Below are 24,489 nucleotides of genomic sequence, written 5' to 3'. Positions count from 1 at the left end.
AAAGAGAATAATGTGATCTTTGATGCATTTATTTAGTGACTATGAGATCATGTGATGAAGTGACTCACCACTGTATGACTGCAAAACGTCCAAAGACGTTCCACTTGCAACTTGTCTGGGGACTGCGAGTTTACGGAGAGGATCTTTTGTACCAAGGCTATAAGAAAAAAAAATATATTAGTATAAAATAGAATATAAAATATAATATAAACATAATATAATGCATCTCAAATATGTTAGTGTTCTGTTAGGCAAGCACCTAGAACTGTAACTCACAAACTTGAAAGTCCATAGAACAAGCAGCTCAAGCTCAGAGTATAAAACAATCATATAATCTAGCATTAAGGCTGAGTGCCCACGTTGTGTTTAAGCGTTTTTGCCGCAGAGGAAACACAAACAAAACGCATCACATGCAATCCTATGGGATGCCGCAATTGATGTGCCAATGCTGCGGATTTTACCGCTGCGGAATCGCATCGCGATAAAATCCGCAGCATGTTCAATAATTCTGCAGAATCGCGGCAATTCCGCCGCCATAGGATTGCATTGAAACGCTCACTTTATGCATGTGGCCATGCCCACCATGCGTAAAGTGAGAGCTTCATGTGTGTATGGTACCCAGGATCTGGAGGAGAGGAGACTGTCCTCCATGCCCTGGGTACTATATCCCTGAAAAAAATAGAATTAAAATAAAAAAATATGAATATACTCACCTTCTGTCGGCCTCCGGAGTCATCAGCCATGCTGCCGGCAAGTTCCGTTCCCAGGCGTGCTTTGCGAGAATCATCCCAGATGACGTAGCTGTCACGTGACTGCTACGTCAAAGGTCCTTCGCGCAACGCATCCCTGGGAACGGAAGTACCGGGAGCGTTGCCGAGGACTCCGTGGGCCGTCAGAGGGCAAGTAAATTCATACATTTTTTTTTTAACATTCTATCTTTTACTACTGATGCTGCAGAGGCCGCATCAATAGTAAAATGTTGGTCACACTTGTCAAGCACTATGCGTGACAAGTGTGACCAACCTGTCAATCACTTTCCAAGCGATGCTTCAAATCGCTTGGAAAAGCGCTAGCATTCGGCAAGCTAAAACCGCTTGCGCTTTGCGGGAAAATGCATGCGAATTCCGCATGCATTTTCCCGCGGCAGGGAGTTGCGGAAATGCTGCTGACAATTCCGCAGCATTTCTGCAAAGTGAGCACATAGCTTAAAGACAGAGGGCAATATTGCTGAAATAAAATGCAGCTGTCTATGCTTGCAAATGTACATCTACAGGCAAAGACAGTCTCTTTGTAAGGCCAGGGTCACACTTGCGAGTGTCATGTGAGAAACTCACGCGAGTCTCTCGCATCAATACCCGGCGTTGCCACTGGCACTCAGAAACCGAGTGTGCAGCTGCATAGAAATACATGCAGCCACACACTGTGTTCCCGAGTGCCGGCAGCAGCTCCGGGTATTGATGTGTGAGTTTCTCGCATCACATTCGCAAGTGTGACCCTGGCCTTACTGTGTATTTGGCACCTTATACAAGCTTTATTTATTCTCAATTGCTGAAGCCATTTAAATTAGTAAGAGTTGAACTGCAATACCAGAGAATGACCACTGCAGTGTGCGAGGCGCTGTGCAGTGCCAGCAGAGCTGAAAATAACTGGTGGTTGTTGTGACCTAAGGAGAGGACATCAATATCTAAGTAGTGGACAGTATATTTGCAACTTAGCGACATCCGCCATATATAATTATGGCGGATGTGCACATTTAAGAACAGCGCCTCCTCAGGGTCGGACAGACAGAAAAAGGTCCCTGCGCAAGATTATTATACAGGACCTTTGCAGTCCAAAAGCTCATCATAACGCATTCTTGTGTGTTTGTGACACCAGCTGATTTGGAGGGAGGTGGAAGCTGTTCTCCTCGCCTCTTGCACCCGAGTGCAGCTGCACAAGTTAGACCAATGGAATGTCCACCCCTACCCTCCATACACTGCAGGTGCCAGCTGCGTTACACAGCCGCCACCTGAGAATAACTGCAAATCAGAGCGTTATCTCTGGTCACAATCTTTTAAGTTCTAAAATGCTAAAGTCAATAGTCACCATGGTATTTAGGAGGTAAGGAAATGGACTGGGGAAGAAAAATATAAATACACACACAGTAGTGTTCAATATAATAACCGTGTTCAAAACAGGAGTTAAAAAAAAAAGGACACAAAATCTTAACCCCTTAATGACCGCCAATACGTCTTAACTGACGTGAGATATAAGAGAATAGCATCCCCATAAAGGTGACAATCCAGCAGCTGTCGGCTGGACGCTATAGCCGACAACTTGCTGCATCAGCCACGATCAGTGTTTGCACCATCCAAATCTTTTTAACCCCTTAGATGCTGTCAATTGTGACAACATCATATAAATGGTTAACAGAGTGTGGGAGCTTCGTCTTTATCCTCATCGGCACCCTGAGATCTTGATTGTGTGGTCCTGATGTTTGCCATGGCAATTCACGCCCAAATAGTGGCCTTAGAGTCTGACGGCTGTTGTAACCTGTTCAGAAGTCAGTGGCATTTAGGTGGTAAAAATACACCTTTTCATTTCTGTCATGCCACTTTGCATTAATGCCTGAAAATCACCTGAAGGGTTAGTAAACTACCTGACTGCAGTTTTCAAAATGTCAGGGGCTGCTGTTTTTAAAATGGTGTCACTTTTGGGGGTTTTCCAATATATAGGACCCCCAAAGGCACTTCAAACCTGGATAGGTCACTAAAAAAATAAATTTTGTAAATTTCCTTGATAAAATGAAGAAATTACTGCTCCATTTTTTAAACCTTCTAAAATGCTAACAAAATAAAAGAACATTTTACAGATGATGCTGATGTAAAGCAGACATGTGGAAAATGTTATTTATGAATGTTTTTGTGTGGTATGACTATCTGGATTAAAGGGATAATGATTCAAAGTTTGAAAATTGCTAATTTTTTTTTTAACAAATTTCTGATTTTTTTTTATAAACAAAACATATTGACCTAAATTTACCATTATCATAAAGTATAATGTGTCACGAAAAAACAATCTCAAAACCACTGGGATTTGTTGAAGCGTTCCAGAGTTATTACCACATAAAGTGACACTGGTCAGATTTCAAAAATTTGGCTCCGTCACTAAGGGGTTAATACTAGTTTTTTATTTCCACCACTGGGAACATTGCACACTTTTCTAATTCAAAACATTGAGAAACGTAGAAAATTTTTAACTATTTTGCAGAAAACAAAAATTGTACATTGTGTTGTGCTAAAAAAAATATCAGTGTCTGTATTTGTGTTTACAAACACACAATATGTACTATTTTTGTGGCTTTAGCATTCCTGTGAATCACTAACCTAATATTTAGTTGTAACCCAGTGTTTTTCAGAACTGCTTCACATCTATGTTGCATAGATCGAGTCAACCAATTTCTGGCACCTGTCAGCTGTTATTCCAGCCCGGGATGCTTGGACTACATCCCGATCTGCCTGTGCCTATTAACTAGTTACATCCCGCTGTCAAACACTGACAGCAGGCATTTAACTAGTACTTCTGACGCCCGGCCGCAAATTAGCGTATCGCCGCCCCCTCGTCACCTGATCGGGGGTCAGCGACACGTTGCCATGATAACCAGAGGTCTAAGAGTCCTCTATGGTTGTTGCTGGCAGATTGTTATGAGCGCCACCCTGTGGTCGGCGCTCATAGCAATGATGTTTTTCTGCTACATATAGGCGATCTGAGCATCACCTATATGTAGCAGAGCCGATCAAGTATGGCATGCTTCTAGCCTCCTATGGCAGGGCCATTTTTAGGGGGGGGACGGGGGGTGCGATCGCCCGGGGCGCCACACAAGCCAGGGGGCGCCTGCCCAGGGCCGCCATCAGGGCAAGACAGCCCTTACTGCTGTATGGGGCCCGATGAACAGCAGTACAGAAGGGGGCCCCGCAGATCAGGGGCCCCGCTCCTGTGCTTACAGTCATCGGGCCCCAAGTGCTGCATGTCATGGGGCGCCAGGCGGGCCCCAAGTGTGTGCTGCAGCCGGGCCTGCAGCGCACACATCAGCAGAGCCGCCACAGCGGCCGACATTCAAAGCTACAGAAGAGCTGAAGGACCTGTGGTGACGTCATCATTACCACAGTCCTTCACCATTGATCAGCCCGCCCCCTGATCACATGACGATGACGTCACCACAGGTCCTTTCAGCTCAGCCTCACACAGCTGCAGCTCCAACTTCAACGCAGGAGCGAGGCCAGGTAAGAAAAAAGTTTTTATTTTATTATTGAAAGGGGCAATATGTTTCCCTGGCAGAATGGAGACCCGGGGGCAGGACTGGAGACACACAGGGGCAAATATGGAGAAATGGGGGCAGAATGCAAGACATGATGGGGGCAGAATGTGCCAGTAAGACAGGATGGGGCAGAATGTGACAGTGAGACACAGGAGGGGGCAGAAAGTGAGACATGGGGGCAGAATGCAAAACATGGGGGCAGAATGTGACAGTAAGACACAGGAGGGGGTAGAATGTGACAGTGAGACACAGGAGGGGGCAGAATGTGACAGTGAGACACAGGAGGGGGCAGAATGTGAGACAGGGGGCAGGATGGGAGACACATGGTGCAAGATCATGGGGCAGGATGGATACGATGTAGACGAGGCAGGATCGGGAGATCATATGGGGGCAGAATGGATACTCATGAGGGCAGGATGAGAGAAAATATGGCTGAAGTCAGGAATGAGACACACAGGGGTCAGGATGTGGGATATTATTACCATAGGGGCTAATTAAGGGATATTATTACTGCAGCGATGTATTTATTTTACTTTTTTGAGGATACTGTGGTGCTTAGATTGCTGTCTTTGTGTGTAATATCGGGGAGTGATGCCTTCAAGGATTGGATTGATGCAAAAGTAAGACACGTTTCTAAGTTTATCTAAGGTATTCAGCATGTTAATGTTCGGGGGGGGGGGGGGGGGGGCGCTTTTTCGATGTTCGCCCTGTTAGCAAAATTCCCTAGAAACTGCCCTGTCCTATGGAGGCTATAAAAGCATGCCAAAAGTTAAAAAAAAAAAAAAAACAAAACAACAAAACACAAAAGTTTAAATCACCCCCCCTTTCTCCCCAATCACCCGATAAAAAAAAAAAAAAAAAAAAGGATTAATCCGATCGCTCAACGGGGTAGTGAGAAAAAAAAAAATCAAAATGTCAGAATTAAGTTTTTTGGTCGCCGCAACATTGCATTAAAATGCAATTACGGGCAATCAAAAGAAGGTTGTTATCTGCACAAAAGTGGTATCATTAAAAATGTCAGCCCGTCACACAAAAAATAAGCCCTCACCCGACCCGAGATCAGGCAAAATCGAGATGCTACGGGTCTCGGAAAACTGCACATTTTTTTTTTTTTTTTTTTTTTAAAGCAAATTTTGGAATTTTTTTTCACCACTTAGATAAGAGAGAACATAGACATGTTTGGTGTCTATGAACTCGCAATGACCTGGAAAATCATAATAGCAGGTCAGTTTTAGCATCTAGTGAACTTATCAAAAAAGCCAAACAAAAAACAAGTGTGGGATTGGACTTTTTTTTTTTTGCAATTTCACCGCACTTGGAATTTTTTTTCCCCGTTTGAGTATACTACATGGTAAAACCAATGGTGTCGTTTAAAAGTACAACGTGTCCCGCAAAAAATAAGCCCTCACATGGCCATATTGACGGAAAAAAGATATGGCTCTGGAAAGAAGGGGAGCGAAAACTCGAAAAAAGCTTGGGTCATTAAGGGGCTAAAAAAGCTTTTTGACAGTGACGGTGATCAATGAGTGGAACAGGCGGCGGCCACGAGAGGTGGTGAGTTCTCCTTCAATGGAAGTCTTCAACAGAGGCTGGACTGACATTTGTCCGAGATGGTTAAGAGAATCCTGTATTGAGCAGGGGGTTGGACACAATGACTCGACTTCCAACTCTACCATTCTATTTTTTTTTTTTTACCGTGAAACAAAAAAAAAAAAAAAAAAAAAAAACAACAACAACAAAACCCCCCTGCAAAATACATACATACATACAGCTCTGGAAAAAATTTTTAAGAGACCACCACATCAAAACCCTGTCATGGGCTGCCCATTCTCCAGACCTGAACCTCATTGAAAACCTCTGGAATGTAATCAAGAGGATGATGGAGAGTCACAAATCATCAACAAAGAAGAACTGCTTATTTTTGCACCAGAAGCAGTGTGAAAGACTGGTGGAAAGCCAAGATGCTTGAAAGCTGTGATTAAAAATCATGGTTATTCCACAAAATATTGATTTCAGAACTCTTCCTGAGTTAAAATATTAGTATTATTGTTTCTAAATGATTATGAACTTGCTTTCTTTGCATTATTTGAGGTCTGAAAGCTGTTGGTCAAAATAAAAAAACTATTTTTCTTTGTCAGAAAAAAAATTAGTAAATTTATTGCTTGGAAATTCGGAGACATGTTGTCAGACGTTTATAGACTAAAAGAAATTTACATTTTACTCAAAAATCTACCTATAAAGAGAAAAATCAGACAAACTGAACATTTCAAAGTGGTCTTACATTTTGCCAGATATATATAATATCTCTTTTGATCATTTATATAAATGGCTAGCTATATTCAGTGTAACAAGTCAATACTGCCAGGATTGTATTGGTATCCTTACTTCAGCAAGGTTGAATGGACACAGACATGGTCCTGTGGATACTTGGCTGTTGAAGCATATCCATTGTCGTTTAACATTTCACATCTCTAGAATAATTAATTTTTTTTTTTAATTTTGGAGAAAAAGTTCCCATGTCAACATTATCCACTTGTTTCAACACTCGGGACTTGCAAATAACGAGCATCGGTCACCACTTCTGATATGAATTTTTTTGAATGAATATATTGTGATGAAATAACGAACAAGCACATTTTCTTAGACTTTGTTCATTTCTCCCCCTCAATATTTATGATTGAACTGACAAGGGTTGGAGACTTGTGCCACATACTGTTGGTACTAAGGGGAAGAGTTTCTCCTTGAGGAAAGCACCACGTTTGTGTAAGGAGACTTAAAGGGAAGGTGCAGTGTATTTTCATAATTTAATGTAAAAAAGAAAATAGTATAAAAAGATATTGTCCCCTATGCTTGACTCAGTGGTGTGTATGGATTTTTTTTTTCTGTAGTTAAGCAGCCACTGGGGGCTGCCATCTTTCCTCTCTGGCTGCTGAACGACACTTTCCATGCTCATTTACGGCAGTCCCTCGGCATAAGAGACAATAGTCGGCGACCGACCCTATCTCTTTCATTGCAGCTGCATCAGGAGTGAACTGGGCACGCCTCTGTGGGCAGCTCAATTCACAGGTGTAGGTGTGGCCAGGCGCCATCTTATTAGAGCCCAGTGCTTTCCTTTCAGCCCCATTTACACTCTATTGCAAACCCTGTTGCTGTACTGTTCCAGCATAACAGGGCTTGGATGTTCACTCTGCACATACCAGCTGTAGGAGAGGAACCAGGACGAGCTCCTGGACACCGAGCTGCTCTTCCAAAACACACGGCCAGCTGCTGCCCCTGCTCTTGCAAAACATAGGAGCTGCTCCCTGCTGTTTCAAAACACTTGGCAATCTGCTGGACATCTAATCCTCTCCTGTGCGATACTGACTGCTGAGCCCTGTATCTAATCCTCTCCTGTGTGATACTGACTGCTGAGCCCTGTATCTAATCCTATCCTGTGTGATACTGCCTGCTGAGCCGTGTATCTAATCCTATCCTGTGTGATACTGCCTGCTGAGCCGTGTATCTAATCCTCTCCTGTGTGATACTGTGTGCTGAGCCCTGTATCTAATCCTCTCCAGTGTGATACTGACTGCTGAGCCCTGTATCTAATCCTGTGTGATACTGCCTGCTGAGCCCTGTATCTAATCCTATCCTGTGTGATACTGCCTGCTGAGCCGTGTATCTAATCCTCTCCTGTGTGATACTGTGTGCTGAGCCCTGTATCTAATCCTATCCTGTGTGATACTGTGTGCTGAGCCCTGTCTCTAATCCTATCCTGTGTGATACTGACTGCTGAGCTGTGTATCTAATCCTATCCTGTGTGATACTGTCTGCTGAGCCGTGTATCTAATATTATTCTGTGTGATACTGTCTGCTGAGCCGTGTATCTAATCCTATCCTGTGTGATACTGACTGCTGAGCTATGTATCTAATCCTATCCTGTGTGATACTGCCTGCTGAGCCGTGTATCTAATCCTCTCCTGTGTGATATTGTGTGCTGAGCCCTGTATCTAATCCTCTCCTGTGTGATACTGACTGCTGAGCCCTGTATCTAATCCTGTGTGATACTGCCTGCTGAGCTGTGTATCTAATCCTATCCTGTGTGATACTGTCTGCTGAGCTGTGTATCTAATCCTATCCTGTGTGATACTGTCTGCTGAGCTGTGTATCTAATCCTATCCTGTGTGATACTGTCTGCTGAGCTGTGTATCTAATCCTATCCTGTGTGATACTGTCTGCTGAGCTGTGTATCTAATCCTATCCTGTGTGATACTGACTGCTGAGCCTTGTGTCTAATCTTCTGTGTTCTACTGACTGCTGAGCCGTGTATCTAATCCTATCCTATGTGATACAGTCTGCTGAGCCGTGTAACTAACCCTATCCTGTGTGATACTGACTGCTGAGCTGTGTATCTAATCCTATCCTGTGTGATACTGCTCTCCTGAAATACTCTGTGCTGCTGTCACCCTGCTCCTCCACCATATATCTCCCTCTGTGCCCCCCATAGACCAGCACACTGCTCTCCTGAAATACTCTGTGCTGCTGTCACCCTGCTCCCAGAATCCTTGCTGCCTGCCATCCTCAGTGACCGAAGACCCCATTCCACTCCTCAGATCCTGTCCTGGCGATGTGTGAAAGCGAGGCAAAAGGGGCCTGATATATGGTGGAAGGAGCAGGGCGACCGCAGCACAGAGTATTTCAGGAGAGCAGTGTGCTGGTCTATGGGGGGGCACAAAGGGAGATATATGGGGGAGGAGCAGGGTGACAGCAGCAAAGAGTATTTCAGGAGAGCAGTGTGCTGGTCTATGGGGGGCACCCTGTTCGGTGCCAGGGATTGTACATAGAGTGCCGTCTTTTATACACATAGATGGACCGTCTTCTTGTCTGCTCCACAGAAATCCAGGAAATATGTCTGCTGATTGGTGACCTGTTCTGATCCATACTTTACATGCAAAGACAGTCAGTAACTTTGCAGGCCCCATCAAAATGGCTGCTCACTGTGTTCCTAGATGTCATCCTCTCTTTTCCCTTAGCAAACACCCAGAAGGGGAGGAGAGGAGTGACACCACACCCATGTCAGCAGACTCCGCCCATATTTACTCCAGTGCAGTAATGTGAGCTAGTTGCACTAGGTTTTTGTGCCAAACTTCAGTAGCTGCTCCCCCTAGTGTTAACAAGTGGAAATGCCTAACTTTTTAAAATTATTTTTCATATTTTACAAAATTAAAAACAAATGATAATATTTAAGAAAATGTAAACATTAATTCTTTACATTTTTTCAATTGCTGAAAAAATTTTTTTGGGATGTCACCTTCCCTTTAAAGGTTAGGCAATGCGCCTCTAGGAATGTTTAGATTATTATTATTATTTATATAGCACCATTGATTCCATGGTGCTGTACATGAGAAGGGGTTACATACAAATTACTGATATTACTTACAGTAAGCAAACTAACAATGAGACTGATATAGATGGGAGATAAAAGATACTGATAAAATATTCTCTTCAGAAAGACAGATAAGAGAACTGTAAAGTCTAGGAGTACCATTACACTTAGCGATGCAACAGCGATCCCGACAACGATATGGATCGGCTGGTGCATCGCTAAGTGGTCGCTAGTGAGCTGCCACACAGGCAGATCTCACCAGTGACATAGCAGCGGTCGGGGGTCGCTACTTACCTGTCAGACGCGGCGATCCTGAAGGCCTCCCGCCCACGTGTCACTCGACTGCGCCACAGGAAGCCCAGCAGGAAGTGGCCGACGAGAAATGATCCAGGACCTTCTCGCGCGACCAGCGATGAGCAGCGGGGGAGCCGGTCGAAGGCAAGTATCAGACATAGCGAAATCGCTATAACGTCACAAAAACCAATGACGTTACAGCGATATTGCTAGCGATATCGCTATGTGTAACGCGGGGGCTTAGTACCACCTAATCTGCTGCTTATTAACGAGGCCTCTGAGATGAGACACTCTTCACAAGAGGGGGCAACCATCACAAACAAGAAATAATTGTATAAAAGTCAAGTGACAAGATTCATTCAAGGAATCTGTCAGTCAGCAGGGTTTACTATGTAATCTGAGAGAAACATGATGTAGGAGAACCTTCTTCCAACAGTATATCACTTACTGGACTGTGCACACGACCCGGTCTGGTAATAATATTTTGCTGATTAACCAATTACATTGAGACTACAACAAGATACTGCACAAAAATCTGCCAACTTATTCCCTTTGGGGGGGGGGGGGGGGGGGGGTCAATAATGACTTTTATGATTGGCGCTACCAATAGGTGGCACTAGAGCTCCCATCCTCTTCCTCTCTGAAGAAACATGTATATTTTGCTGGGACTAGTCTCTAATAAGAGGAATGACAATATCCAGCTATTTCGTTATCCATTTATATAGTTGCCTTGTAATGTTTTCATTTCCTGTTCTGTCCAGATGTCACCGTATCCCAGAATTCCAAGCGGAGGAAGTTCACCGACCGCCATATTGGGACACCCAAGTGATGGGTGTCTCAATATGGAAACTGCTGCTGGTACCAACCTATTGCGCGGTACCACCAGCGGAACACCGTCGCACCACACACAAACACAGTATACGTCGTACGCACCATACTCACACGTGGTACCACCAGCGGAACAGTTGCAACACGCTGCTGCCGGGATCAGCCAAATGATTCACTGACTGCCGCCATCTTATACAGGAGGAGCGCATGCACAGTTTTCATGTGACCGCCGCTATCTGTCTGCACAAAGATGGCGGCGGTCTGAATTATACGCAGGCGCAGTGAATCATTCGTCTGATCCCGGCAGCAGATGCGCGACGTGTCTACAGGCAGAGGAAGCCGGTCACATTAAAGGGGTTTTCCCACAGACAAAAGGTCATTTTAACAATTGTCTGTGTCTGACTGTGTACGGAGCATACCAAATCTCCTGGGCAGGGGAGGAAGCAAAAGACAATACCGACATTACAGCAGGGGATCACAGAGGATTCATTTTGTGAGGTAAAATATTTCACTGACTTTTTAAAAAAATATTTTACCTCACAAAATGTATCCTCTGCGATCTCCTGCTGTAATGTCAGTATTGTCTTTTGCTTCCTCCCCTGCCCACGAGCTGTGGTATAGACAGGTCAAAGAAGAGCAGAGACGGGAGAAGTCAGCACATGGGGAAAGAGAGTGTGGATAGGTAGGTGAGCACATAAGGTGGGGGGGAAATTCTCAATGCTGCAGACAGAGCCTGCCCTCCTGATGTGATAGCATTGGGCCTCCATCTAGTTTCTATAATAAGAATGCAGGAACACATTGCAGAGTTATGAGAAAAGATGCTTGTCTATACTTTTGACTAGTATGTACACTCACTGGCCACTTTATTAGGTACACCTGTCCAACTGTGTGTTAAGACTTAATTTCTAATCAGCCAATCACATGGCGGCAACTCAGTGCATTTAGGCATGTAGACATGGTCAAGACAATCTCCTGCAGTTCAAACCGAGCATCAGTATGGGGAAGAAAGGTGATTTGAGTGCCTTTGAACGTGGCATGATTGTTGGTGCCAGAAGGGCTGGTCTGAGAATTTCAGAAACTGCTGATCTACTGGGATTTTCACGCACAACCATCTCTAGGGTTTACAGAGAATGGTCCGAAAAAGAAAAAAAATCCAGTGAGCGGCAGTTCTGTGGCCGGAAATGCCTTGTTGATGCCAGAGGTCAGAGGAGAATGGGCAGACTGGTTCGAGCTGATAGAAAGGCAACAGTGACTCAAATTGCCACCCGTTACAACCAAGGTAGGCAGAAGAGCATCTCTGAACGCACAGTGCGTCGAACTTTGAGGCAGATGGGCTACAGCAGCAGAAGACCACACCGGGTACCACTCCTCTCAGCTAAGAACAGGAAACTGAGGCTACAATTTGCACAAGCTCATCGAAATTGGACAGTAGAAGATTGGAAAAACGTTGCCTGGTCTGATGAGTCTCGATTTCTGCTGCGACATTCGGATGGTAGGGTCAGAATTTGGCGTAAACAACATGAAAGCATGGATCCATCCTGCCTTGTATCAACGGTTCAGGCTGGTGGTGGTGGTGTCATGGTGTGGGGAATTTTTTCTTGGCACTCTTTGGGCCCCTTGGTACCAATTGAGCATCGTTGCAACGCCACAGCCTACCTGAGTATTGTTGCTGACCATGTCCATCCCTTTATGACCACAATGTACCCAACATCTGATGGCTACTTTCAGCAGGATAATGCGCCATGTCATAAAGCTCGAATCATCTCAGATTGGTTTCTTGAACATGACAATGAGTTCACTGTACTCAAATGGCCTCCTCAGTCACCAGATCTCAATCCAATAGAGCATCTTTGGGATGTGGTGGAACGGGAGATTCGCATCAGGGATGTGCAGCCGACAAATCTGCGCCAACTGTGTGATGCCATCATGTCAATATGGTCCAAAATCTCTGAGGAATGCTTCCAGCACCTTGTTGAATCTCTGCCACGAAGAATTGAGGCAGTTCTGAAGGCAAAAGGGGGTCCAACCCGTTACTAGCATGGTGTACCTAATAAAGTGGCCAGTGAGTGTATATAAACATAGTATATATGACCAATTGTTTGGAGCCTTGCTTTTTGGCAATCTAGAGAACTTTTAGAGCATAACTCAGGTTCTAAATATTCTTATTACAATACCAAGATAACGTACCTTTCCACAGAAGCTTCCTGGTCCTGTATGGGAAAAAAAAAAAAAAAAAATTATGCAGAAGTTTATATACTTGATGCATGCAGAATTACATTTTAATGCCAATCTGGTTAGCCCCTAGCAGAGAACCATTCATTACTATTGTAGGCACCTGAACCAGTTATTGCCATACAGTATAGTGGCTTCTAACGCAACAAATCTAGATTAGATTACAAGAATTAGTATAAATGAGAAAGACTCTGAAAAAAAAAAAAGCCATACACCGCTGCTTCCAGACTGTTAGTGGCCTTTGCCAACAGTGTTCAGAGCTCTGCTGGTTCTTGTACTTGGCTTCATCAGTCATTCTCTGCTGACAGAGAACCTGTCATGAAAAACTGTCTAATCTGCAGGCACCATGTTACACAGCAGGTGGAACTGGAAAGTTTGGTATATACTCGAGTATAAGCCGAGGCACCCGATTTTGCCACGGAAAACTGGGTAAGCTTATTGACTAAGGAGTATAAGCAGGGTATGCAAGGCTCCCCCATCGCTGTCCTGGTGCATGCATGGCTCCCCCATCGCTGTCCTGGTGCATGCATGGCTCCCCCATCGCTGTCCTGGTGCATGCATGGCTCCTTCTTCCCTATCCTTGTATGAATGGTTTCTATTAAAACAAAAAGAATCTTACTCACCTTCTACGCACCCTCACAGCATCTTGTTGGTCCCGGCAGCTGTTCCTATGCAGAGAGATCACGTGGCCCCGCTCATTAAGGTAATGAATATTCCTGACACACGTGGGAGTGGAGAGGTGTGCATATTCATTAGCTTAACCCCTTTACTCCCAAGGGTGGTTTGCATGTTAATGCCCGGGCCAATTTTTATAATTCTGACCACTGTCCCTTAATGAAGTAATTACTCTGGAACGCTTCCATGGATCCTGGTGATTCTGACAATGTTTTCTCGTGACATATTGTACTTCACGTTAGTGGTAAAATTTCATTCATATAACTTGCGTTTGTGAAAAAAAACATAACGGAAATTTGATGAAAGTTTCGCAATTTTCCCAACTGAATTTTTATGCCCTTAACCCCTGACATTAGACGTACTATCCCGTCCACGGTACCCAGGCCCCTATGACTGGGGACGGGATAGTACGTCTCAGCGATCAGCGGCGCTCCCGGCGGGGGGGGGGGCTTTGGTGCCGCTGATCATGGCCTGGTATAAGCTGATTATCACAGCTGACACCCGGCACTGTGTGTCAGGGGCAGTCACGGACCACGCCTGGCACTTTGTGATCAAACATGATCGCAGTGTACCGGGGGTTTAGGGAAGCATCGGCTGGGAGGGGGCTCCCTCCGTGCTTCCCCGAGACCCCCAGCGCAGCGCGATGTGCAGCGCTGCTCTGGGGGCCTCCTTCCCTGCAGGCCCCCGGATCCAATATGGCCGCTGGGGTCTGCAGGAAGCCTGTGCAGCGTCCAAACACTGAGATCAGCGATTTGACATATTACAGTGATGTTCTCCCTGGCCCCTGGGACAATATAATAAAGTAAAAAAAAATCGTTAAGAAAAAAAAAAAAAATCCCTAATAAATTCATTTTTTGGAAATTAAAAAAAACAAAAACAATAAAAAGTAGACATTTGGTATCGCCGCATCCGTATTGACCCGCCCTATAAGAATGTCCCACTAGTTAACCCCAATAAAAATAAACAGAGCAAAAAACATTATCACACCGCCGAACAAAGTGCAATAACGCGTGATCAAAAAGACGCATACAAATAACCATGGTACCACTGAAAACGTCCTTGTTAAGGTGGAAAGAAGAGACCACTTTGGGTAAGACGGACGAGGACGGCCCAAGAACCACCTTGTCCTGGCCAAAAATTAGGAAGGGGGCTCGACAGGACGGAATGATAAACTCTGAGACCCTCCTGATTGAAGTCACCGAGACAAGAAAAAAAAGACTTTTCAAGGACATGTCAGCGAGACGTCCTGCAACGGTTCAAAAAGTCTGCTGAAGAACATCCAGGACCAGGTTAAGGTCCCAAACATCCAACGGCATTCTATAGGGGGGAACCACGTGAAAGACCCCCTGAATGAAAGTCCTCAGTTGCAGATTGGAAGCAATTCTGGCTGGAACAAAACCGGTAAGGCAAAGATCTGACCTTTAAGGGTGCCAAGTGCCAGGCCTGAATCCAGACCATTCTGGAGGGACTCCAAAATGGTAGGATTGGAGAAGACGAGAGGAGAAGGTCTGCGGCCTCTACACCACGCGAAAAAGGTTTTCCAGGTGCGGTGATAGATGCGTTATGACGCAGGCTTCCGGGCGCCAACAGTAGAAACCACCTTTTGGGAGAACCCAGCTTGGGTTAGGACCCAGGATTCAACGGCTAAGCCGTTAAACACAGGGCCTCTGAGTCCTGGTGGCAAATCGGGCCCTAGGAGAGCTGATCTGGTCGATCCAGCAGTCGCCAGGGGACGTTGGCGATGAACTGCACTGACTTCGCGTACCACACCCAATGTGGCCAATCCGGAGCGACTAGGATCCCTGGAACCCCTTCCGTCTTGATCTTCCAAATGACCCTTGGAAGTAACGGAAGCGGGGAAAACACGTACGGAAGACAAAACTCACGCCACAGAAGAACCAGTTAATCCACTCCAATGGTTTCAGGATCTAGAGACCGAGCTATGTACTCAGGTACCTTGGCGTATAAACTTGAAGCCATCAGATCCACGTCCGGGGTCCCTCAGTGATGACAGATCTACTGGAAGATCTCCGGATGAAGTGTCCACTCTCCTGAGGTTAGACCCTGACAGCTGAGGAAGTCTGCAGCCTAGTTTCCCATGCCTGGGATATGAACTGCTTGGGAAGATCGAATGGCTCCTCTCGGTCCAGCGTAGAATGGACCGTGATCCGCAAGAGACTTACAGTACAACAACGTATGGGAAACAAAATTGACTGTGCAGATGCTGGGGAAAATTACGCACAGAATCCACAGTGGTTCACTTTCCGCAGCATGTCAATTCTTTGTGCGGATTCCGCAGAGTTTTTACACCCATTCCATTATAGAAATCCGCAGGTGTAAAAATGGATGCCAAATCCGCACAGCAATCTGCAACGTGTGCACATACCCCAAGAGAGCGTCTGGTCCTCATGAAGGACACAGGGTGATCCAGGGCAGAATTAGAGTCCTCGTCAATCTTCAAAGTCTGATTGACGGCCTCAACGAGGCTATCCACTGTCACTTGACAATCCGGACAAGTGGTATATCGGAGTCGGACTCAGAGTCCTGATTATTACGAACCCTGGGTGAGGATGAGTGAGAAACAAAGCTCACGGGTACCGAGGCACAAGAGGACACGGGAGATGAGCTATGGAACAGCTTCCTAGATGCCTGTGGATTTTTTGATTGAGAACGGCTCCTGCTGGCCGGCGGCTCCTGTGAGGTAGAGGATCAATGGCCCCTTACCAGCCTGAGAATAGCAGCCCCCAGCTGTGAGTTTTGCCAGGTTGGCTCACAAACAGAGGAGGACCCCCCCAGGTCGGGTTTTCTTTCATTCTCTCTCTCCTGCTCGTTGTTGCCGAAGAGCAGGAGAAAAAAAATGACAGTGCAGTTCAGCACCAGCCGCCGGGGAACAGCGGCTTACAGTAGCGCTTCTTCCCTGGCGGCCGTCCGTGGAGGACAGTGTCAACTGTTCTCCGTGTGCAGCACGTTTTGCGGACCGTGCGCTCCCACAAACATTGACATATCTCCATGTTTTGCACACGGACCGTGCGGCCGTGAAAATACGCTGACATGTGCAGAGAACCATTCATGTTAATGTGTCTACGTGTGTCAGTATCTTTGGTACGCGAGCCACCGACGTGTGAAACCGGCCTAAGACAGGCAGACAAAAGCCCCGACCCGTGGTGGGGTCTTGGAGGGACTCAACTGAATTAGTCAGAAAACCATTGACTGGTACAAAGCCCACTCAGGGGGGCTAGGTACACTAGTTTCAGTGGTGGTGGAGGACTCCTACGCACATTTGGGATCACAGGCCTTAATAGGGTGCTTTAGGGAGAGACAGGTGTACCCCAAAATGTCCATGCTGCTGTTGATGTGCTCCAATAGGGAGGATAGTGAGTAGCAGAGCCCAGTGACCATTGCAGAGAAGGGTTAATCTCTCTCTACGGCACCATCCAGATCTTACCCTGGTCCTGAGGCCCCACGGTGATAGGTCCTCCGCAGGGGAATAGGCAGGCTGAAAGAGCAGTGAGGCGGCCTGTTAAAAAGGTCCAATGCGACTGGTATAGGAGCTGCCACCATATGCGACTAGGCTGCAAGTGTAGAGTGCTGCCGGCGGAAACTATGGCCGCTGAGGGTCCAGGAAGTCTCACCGTGTGCGAGACGCGATGACTGCTATTATCCAATGGATGCGGCCGGTAAAGAAAGATGGCTGCTGAGATTTGTAAGCGGAAAGTCTGGCAGGGAACACGATGCGCCAAGAGGGCAGTTAGCGCCACTATCAAGAAAATGGATGGCGCATGGCCGCAACGTCATGACAGGGGCCGGAATTTCTATAGAGTAGGCCCAAGCCGGGGACTAAATTTATACATGCCTGCCAGAAAGCACCTGGGAGAGAGGGGAGGCAGTGGCCCATGCGCTTCACCCGGTGGTGTCGGAGCCCTCCGGCAGTGCCGCTGCATTCGTGACACCATGTCCCGGGCCCACACTCACCGGTGGTGTGCTTCCCGGTCTGGAGACAGCCACAGCGCAGGATCCCGACTGAAAAGCACTGCTGCCTTCAGGCCAACTACATTATGGCCGATGCAGGGAGCCCTCAATCCACCATCCGCCATCCATTTATTCATCGCTGCTGTACAGTCAGGGGCCATGCAGTGGGGACTGCACTGACACCATAAGAACCTCTGTACATCGAAGGGGTTCAATCCCCTAGGATGGAACAGGGCTGCTGTCCGGCTGTAAACTTGGTTTCAGAAGGAGGGTAACATGGAGGTGACACTCCATGTCCCCGTCTGTTGCTGGGGGGGGGGGGGGTTGAGAGAGCAGTTCCCCGAAGAGACCCGTCGCCCAAGAAAAAACAAACAAACAACCTCAGGCATGGCTTGAACGGTGCAGGAGGGGGGGGGGTACGTGGAGGCGACACTCCACGTTCCATCTCTTGTTGGTTGGGGGGGGGGGGGGGGGGAAAAATCGAAACCCTGAAGGGATCTGTCGCCCCTATAATCCATGGGAAATAAAAAAAAAAAAAAGTAAAGGGTAAAAAATAGAATAAGATTAAAATTGTGGTCTGAAGACCAGACCCATGTGCCTCCTACAGACACTAAACATGAAATGGTTCGGGCTGGAGCCAGTGGTAGGTGTATACTGCAGAGGAGGAGCTAATTTTTTCTTATATTCACTTAGTGTCAGCCTCCTAGTGGCAGCAGCATACATCCATGGTCCTGTGTCCCCCAATGAGGCGAAGGAGCAAGGTTTTCTATTTTTTAATTTAAGAAATATTTTTGGGAATCTATTTTTCTCTTGAGGGACCAGTATGGGGGCATTTTTTTTTTTCATGGCAAGCCCTTTAATTAATATCATTTTGTGCTACATATGATCACTTTTTATGGCATGCATTACGGAGGAGCGGTGACAAAAAATTGGAAATTTTGACACTTCAATACCCCTCCCCCTTTTTTACAGCACTTATCGTACCAGCTAATTAATTTTATATTTTGATAGATTAGACTTTTTCAGATGTGGAGATCACAAATGATTAAAAATGAGCATAAAAAAGTTGGAAAAGGATGGGGGGGGGGGGGGGGTTGAAGGCTGATATGAATTTTTAGATTTTTTTTGCATTATTGGTTTTAGTGCTTTAACCTGCGATCAATTGATTGCTTCTTCTATATGAAATCAAAATGCCATTGAAGCACTCAGCAGGTCCTAACTACCATGACAAACCATTGGCACACCATAATTGAGATGCAAGTGTCCTGATGGGGGTACATGTATGCGCACATCGGTGATCACGCTACGTAAATGTTGCCACTGTCATTGATTTATAATCAATGTGTTGTGTAACCGATGTATTAAAAGTTAGAGAGATACCAAATAAATTATTTTTTCAGGTTTACCAGTTCTGCACAATGGCAAGACCCACTACGTTATCTCACCTGACAAACGTGAGACTTCTTTGAATCAGGAAAACCTTTTTCCAGCTCGTTAATGCCTTTTTGAAGGGATGAGAGCTGTTCATTGAGTCGGCTGACACATTCATTTCTTCTCTGTTTAATTGCATTCTCGATATTTTCCAACCGGTGATTGATGACAGTTTCTTCATCAGCTAAAAGTTGTCGTAAACTTTCAAAACCTGAAGTCACCATTTTACGCTTTTGTGTAACTTGAGCCTGCAAAATAAAAATGAAGCATACCGATCATTTTTAGGCAACTTTTCAGTACAAGTTGTCACATGTGCAATACTATTCCTGGACATTATGTTAATTGTAGTCTGCATTTCACCAGTTTTCTTTTGTGCAAGCACCATCTCCAATTATACATTTTACCTGAACTAGTGCTGGAAGCCAACTGCTACAGTAAGAGCATGTGCAAAAAAAAATGTACTTAAAGGGAACCTGTCACCACCCCAGGCGTTAAGTAATAGAGCCACCTTGTGCAGCACTAATATTGCATTTTGTCAAGGTGGCTCTGTTACTTAGCTTCCGTTCCACCGCAAAAATAATAGTTTATAAAATTGTTCAAAAATACCTGAAATTTGACAGGGGGACAGGTCTTTCCCCCTCTGACATGCAAAACAGAAGCCGCGGAGACACCATCACGTGTTTCTCAACGCAAGCAATGACCAGCCAGGTCTTTGCCCGGGAAGGAACAACCACGGGAAGGGCAGCCTCCAATAAAGGAAACCACCTATGCCAAAACATGGTATCCATCCACAGACAGCTGTTTCGGGGTATTGCCCCTCATCAGTGTGGAGTAGGAAACTGGCTGGTAGGAGCAATGCCTAGTAAAAAAAGACTATGAAGAGGAGGATGAATGAACTCATGGAGATCAACATCCGACACTGCGGAGACACCATCACGTGTTTCTCAACGCAGTGATTCTAGAGCACTGCCCCCATCCCTTATGGGAAATATGTAAAACATGCAAAACAGAAGCCACGGAGACACCATCACGTGTTTATCAACGCAAGCAATGACCAGCCCGGTCTTTCCCCCTCTGACAGACGCCTCGCATCCATCACGCATTTCGTATTTGGCGCAGCCTCAGTTTTCTTTTGAAATGCGGCGCCTGCGCTGTACTATAGTTTCGTGGGCATGCGCAGTTAGCGCTGCCCGTGCTCTCAGATCACATCCTGGCCTTCATATCGCGTGACCACAGATCCCAACCCACAGTCGCTTAGGATTTATTCACACTGCGGGGCTGGGAATCTTTGGCATGAGAGCCGCAGATAGCTACTGCGCATGCCTGAGATTCCCAGCCCCGCAGTGTGAATTAATCATAAGCGACTGCAGGTTGGGATCTGTGGCAGTCCCTATGGATTTTTAGCGACCATATATGCGTTTATACCCCATTATTTTCATGAGTATTTTATGCGCATGCTTTTTATACTGTGATTAATGTATCACTCTGCAGACCTTAAAACAATCTGTCTTTTGCTCCAGCAAATATTTCAAATGCTGACTCCTCACTCCAGAGCATCTGTCATTTTTCTGCACTGCAGTTCCTATGTTTTCATGCATAGTTGACTTATTTGGCCTGTTTCCATGTCAGTAGGTATGGCTTTTTGGCTGTAATTCTGCAACGAAGCCCACTTGTGGCCAGACTTCTCCAAACAGTAAATGGGTAGAGCTGGGTCTTACTGGCTACTGTCAGTTCTGATCTGATGACACTGCTGGACATCTTTTAATTTAAAAGGGAAGCAAGCATGATGCATCGCTCATCTGCTGCAATATGTTGCCTTGGTCAACCAATGTCGCCCATTTCTGTGTGTCCTCAATGCTGAAAAATATGGGCAGATACTGATTGGCTGTATGCTTGGGTTCACTATCTTGCTGCGGAAGAAGTTTGGAGCCAATGTCATTAAAACTACATTCATCATAAAAAAACAAAAATAGCAGCTCTAGATAGAAAGAATATGCGGAACTCATAATTCGGTGGAAAGTGAAAGTCCCTAATTCTGTGATGAGGCACATGGACAGAAACGAGGTGTGCCAGAGTGGTTCTGTAGAGGGTGACCACAGACCATTTCTCTGTTCTCATCCGTTTTGGTCACTTTTGCATTTTGTCATAGCATCAGTACCGCTAGGGGTAAGAGCAATCTATTCTGACTTGTCTAGTTGTGACTATTATAAGCGGCAGATGAAACATCGGGTTTTCAAGGAGAAGGGCGTGTAAAAAACGGACGGCACTCGCATGGTCCGTGTGCAGTGAGATTTTTTTCTCAAACCCATTGACTTACATTGGCAAGTTCCGTCTGATATACAAGGACAATCGCAGCAAAAAAAAAACAAAAAAAAAAACAAAAACAGGTGTGCAGGGACTCCTAGAATATTAGGCAGAGCGCAATCTGATTTTTGATCACATTACGCTCATCCGTTTGTCCTCACAAATTAGAATTGAACAGCCATTGCTGTTTTTGTCTGCAGGACAGTACCATATGGCAGCTGCAAACAGAAGCCAGCGATGAGAGCCAGCAAGAATGACAAACTGCCTTCAAGGCTTCTATGCACATTAGGCTAACATCAGCCTGACTCCCCAATATCCACAAGTTCGGCGGACAGTCTAATGCAAATGGGGGATCTCCCTATTGCCTGACAGATTACGTTGGGGGGGGACAAACATCTGACATGTCTGACTTTGGACTGCTAGTACTTTAGATTTAAGAGATAAGCCACTGCAGACGTATGGAGGCATCTCAATACAAGAGCGCTCCTATGATGTATGGAATGTTTTCAGGAGATAGCTGCTGGACGAACAATAGCTGTTGGCCGACAAGTATCTAAAGGGAATGCAAGTCTCCAGATTTGTCTGTTCTACTGATTTAGGCAAAGTTTGTTAAATCTACAATGACCATTTTAGGCTGTGCGCCCACGATGCAATTTTTAAGCGTTTTTGCTGCGATTTTCGGCACGAAAACGTTTAAAAATCGTGTACAGAACGCCCCCCATGCATTCCTATGGCATTCCGCACATGCTGTGCTAATGCTACGCTTTTTTCCCGCGGCTGAATCGCATCGCGGAAAAAAAAAAAAAAAAAAATACCAGCATGATCATTCTTTTGTGCGAAATCGCAAAGAATTGCCACGACTCCGCACCCATAGGAATGCATGAGAATCGCTTACTTCCCGCATGTGGCTATGCCCACCATGCGGGAAGTTAAGTGTCTCATGTGCGGTTGGTACCCACGGTGTGGAGGAGAGGTGACTGTCCTTCAGGCCCTGGGTACCATACCCCTGTAAAAAAAAGAATAAAATCGCGGTATATTTACCTTCTGACGTCCCGCGCTGCATTCCCGGCCTAAGCGTTCCCATTAATGCCTTGCGGCAAGGTCCTGTGATGACGTAGTCTCGCGTGACTTTAGCGAGATCGCTATAGTAAAGCGAGACCAACGTCATCACAGGTCTCGCAAGGCATTACTGGGAACGCTGAGGCCCGGGATGGCAGCGCTGGACGTCGGAAGGTAAATATACCCAGATTTTTTATCATTTTTAACATTTTATCTTTTACTATTGATGCCGCATAGGCGGCCTCAATAGTAAAAAGCTGCTCACACTTGTCAAACACTATGTTTGACGAGTGTGACCAACCTGTCAATCACTTTCCAAGCGATGCTTCAAATCGCTTGGAAAGTGCTTGAGAAAATCGCGGCAAAATCGCGAACAGAAACGCGGTAAAATCGCACGGAAAAAAAAAAGCGCGATTTCTGGGAAGGAGTCCGGTTTTCAGTGTGCGTTTTAACAAGCAACGTGGGCACATAGCCTTAGGCTGCCTACAAATGTTGAGTGAATCAGCATGAAAAAAATAATCTATTCAATATTCTTCCTTTTCCAGGTTATTCAGAGGGATAAGTATACCTGAAGTTCTAGAGCTCGTTCTTCTTCTCCAGCCTTAAATTGCCCAATATTAGCAAGCTCCTTTCTTAGTGCCTGCAGACGATCTTGAACTTCACTCTACATAAACAGGATAATACATGTTGACAAAACTATGCAACATTACAATCATTGTAACATTATTTTAAAAAAGGGCATTTTAGCAATTAATTCACACTACACACCCACTGATACCTCCCTCTGAAAGGTCCATCTACAACAGCAGGTAAAGGGGGTGTCCGAGAACATGACGAAAATGACCTAAGTCACATATCAAGCTGAAGGCCATCCTAGTCATATTCCAGGACAGATTGAAGCCTGAAGAAACAACGCTTGAGATGGGTTAACTGTCAGAGGAACAGCATCATGAGTAAACATAACTGTTCTCACTTGGCCACAGAACAGGGCAGAAGCAAATTCAATGAATGGGTTCAATGTGTTTTTCTTTACCCAGCTTTATCCTGCTCATTTGTAAACTTGATCTGCAGAGTCAGTCTGACAGCTTTTCAGCAGGGTTAGGGTCCCGTTTCACTTAGCGACGCACCAGCGATCCCGACAACGATATGACCTGGTAAGGATCGCTGGTGCGTCACTAAGTGGTCGTTAGTAAGCTGCCAAACAGGCTTCAGCGACGCAGCAACCATCCAGCGATCCTCAGCGGTCGTTGGTACCTTGTCACACAGCAGCTTTTCTGAATGATTCCAACCTGCGTCCCCGAGTTCTGCGTCGCCAACAAGGTCGCTCATTGGGTCAAACACAGCGATGCATGCTGGCCAGCGGGACACAGACTATGAAAAAATGGCCCTGGACATTCGAGCACGATCAGCGATATCCAGCGGGGGGGGGGGGGGGGGGGGCGGTCGCAGCTGCGTGTCACATGTAGCGAGATCGCTGGTGAGGTCGCTGTTGCATCACAAAATCGGTGATGCTTCAGTGATCTCGCTATGTGAGACGGGGCTTAAGGGGACTGAGCACACAGCAGATCTGAAGGTTGATAAAACAAAAAAACAAAAACCCATTATGCTCAGCCAATGCAGGAGCAGTTTTTTTTTTACTCTCCTGCTACAGGCCTGCTCAGCAGCTGATTGAGCAGATCAGGTGTGTTTGTTCATGATGCTGCTCCGTTGAGACCCGTCTCGGGTGTTAGTGCTCTGTCAAACTGCAACCCATTTTATCAAGAGACCAAGACAGGTTGCAGCTTGGCAGCTTGAAATATGGGATGGCTGCCATTTTTGGCACATTTCCAGAGGATATTAATATGTAGTCATAGTGCTGTGGTTGTTGCAATGATCAGCAAAGTAAGACTACAAGCAGTATACTGTGTGCGGTTGGCAAGTTAAAAGAATCACTGCAGTCACAACATGTGACTATACCTTAAAGAGGACGTGTCACTTGCTCAAAAAATTGAATCAAAAGGAAATTGTCACCAGGTTCTTGCCACCTGATCTGGGA

The 24,489-nt window shown here is 45.8% G+C and overlaps 1 protein-coding gene across 1 annotated transcript in view; it reads right to left on the bottom strand.

The window, feature by feature from the left end:
* The window catches only part of LOC141091251 (E3 ubiquitin-protein ligase TRIM39-like), a 43,181-nt gene that overhangs the window by 2,442 nt on the left and 16,250 nt on the right, over positions 1 to 24,489 (bottom strand). Inside the window, exons 3-6 of the mRNA XM_073576687.1 lie at positions 23,023 to 23,118; positions 19,106 to 19,339; positions 12,972 to 12,994; positions 69 to 157 (exon numbers count right to left, since the gene is read on the bottom strand). Coding sequence (XP_073432788.1) covers positions 69 to 157; positions 12,972 to 12,994; positions 19,106 to 19,339; positions 23,023 to 23,118 — 442 coding nt within the window. The remainder of the gene's footprint in view (positions 1 to 68; positions 158 to 12,971; positions 12,995 to 19,105; positions 19,340 to 23,022; positions 23,119 to 24,489) is intronic.

Source organism: Dendrobates tinctorius, unplaced genomic scaffold (genome assembly GCF_039654945.1).
Source record: "Dendrobates tinctorius isolate UK_male_01 unplaced genomic scaffold, ASM3965494v1 ptg000051l, whole genome shotgun sequence".
Classification (NCBI taxonomy): domain Eukaryota; kingdom Metazoa; phylum Chordata; class Amphibia; order Anura; family Dendrobatidae; genus Dendrobates; species Dendrobates tinctorius.
This window is presented reverse-complemented; position numbering and strand designations above follow the sequence as displayed.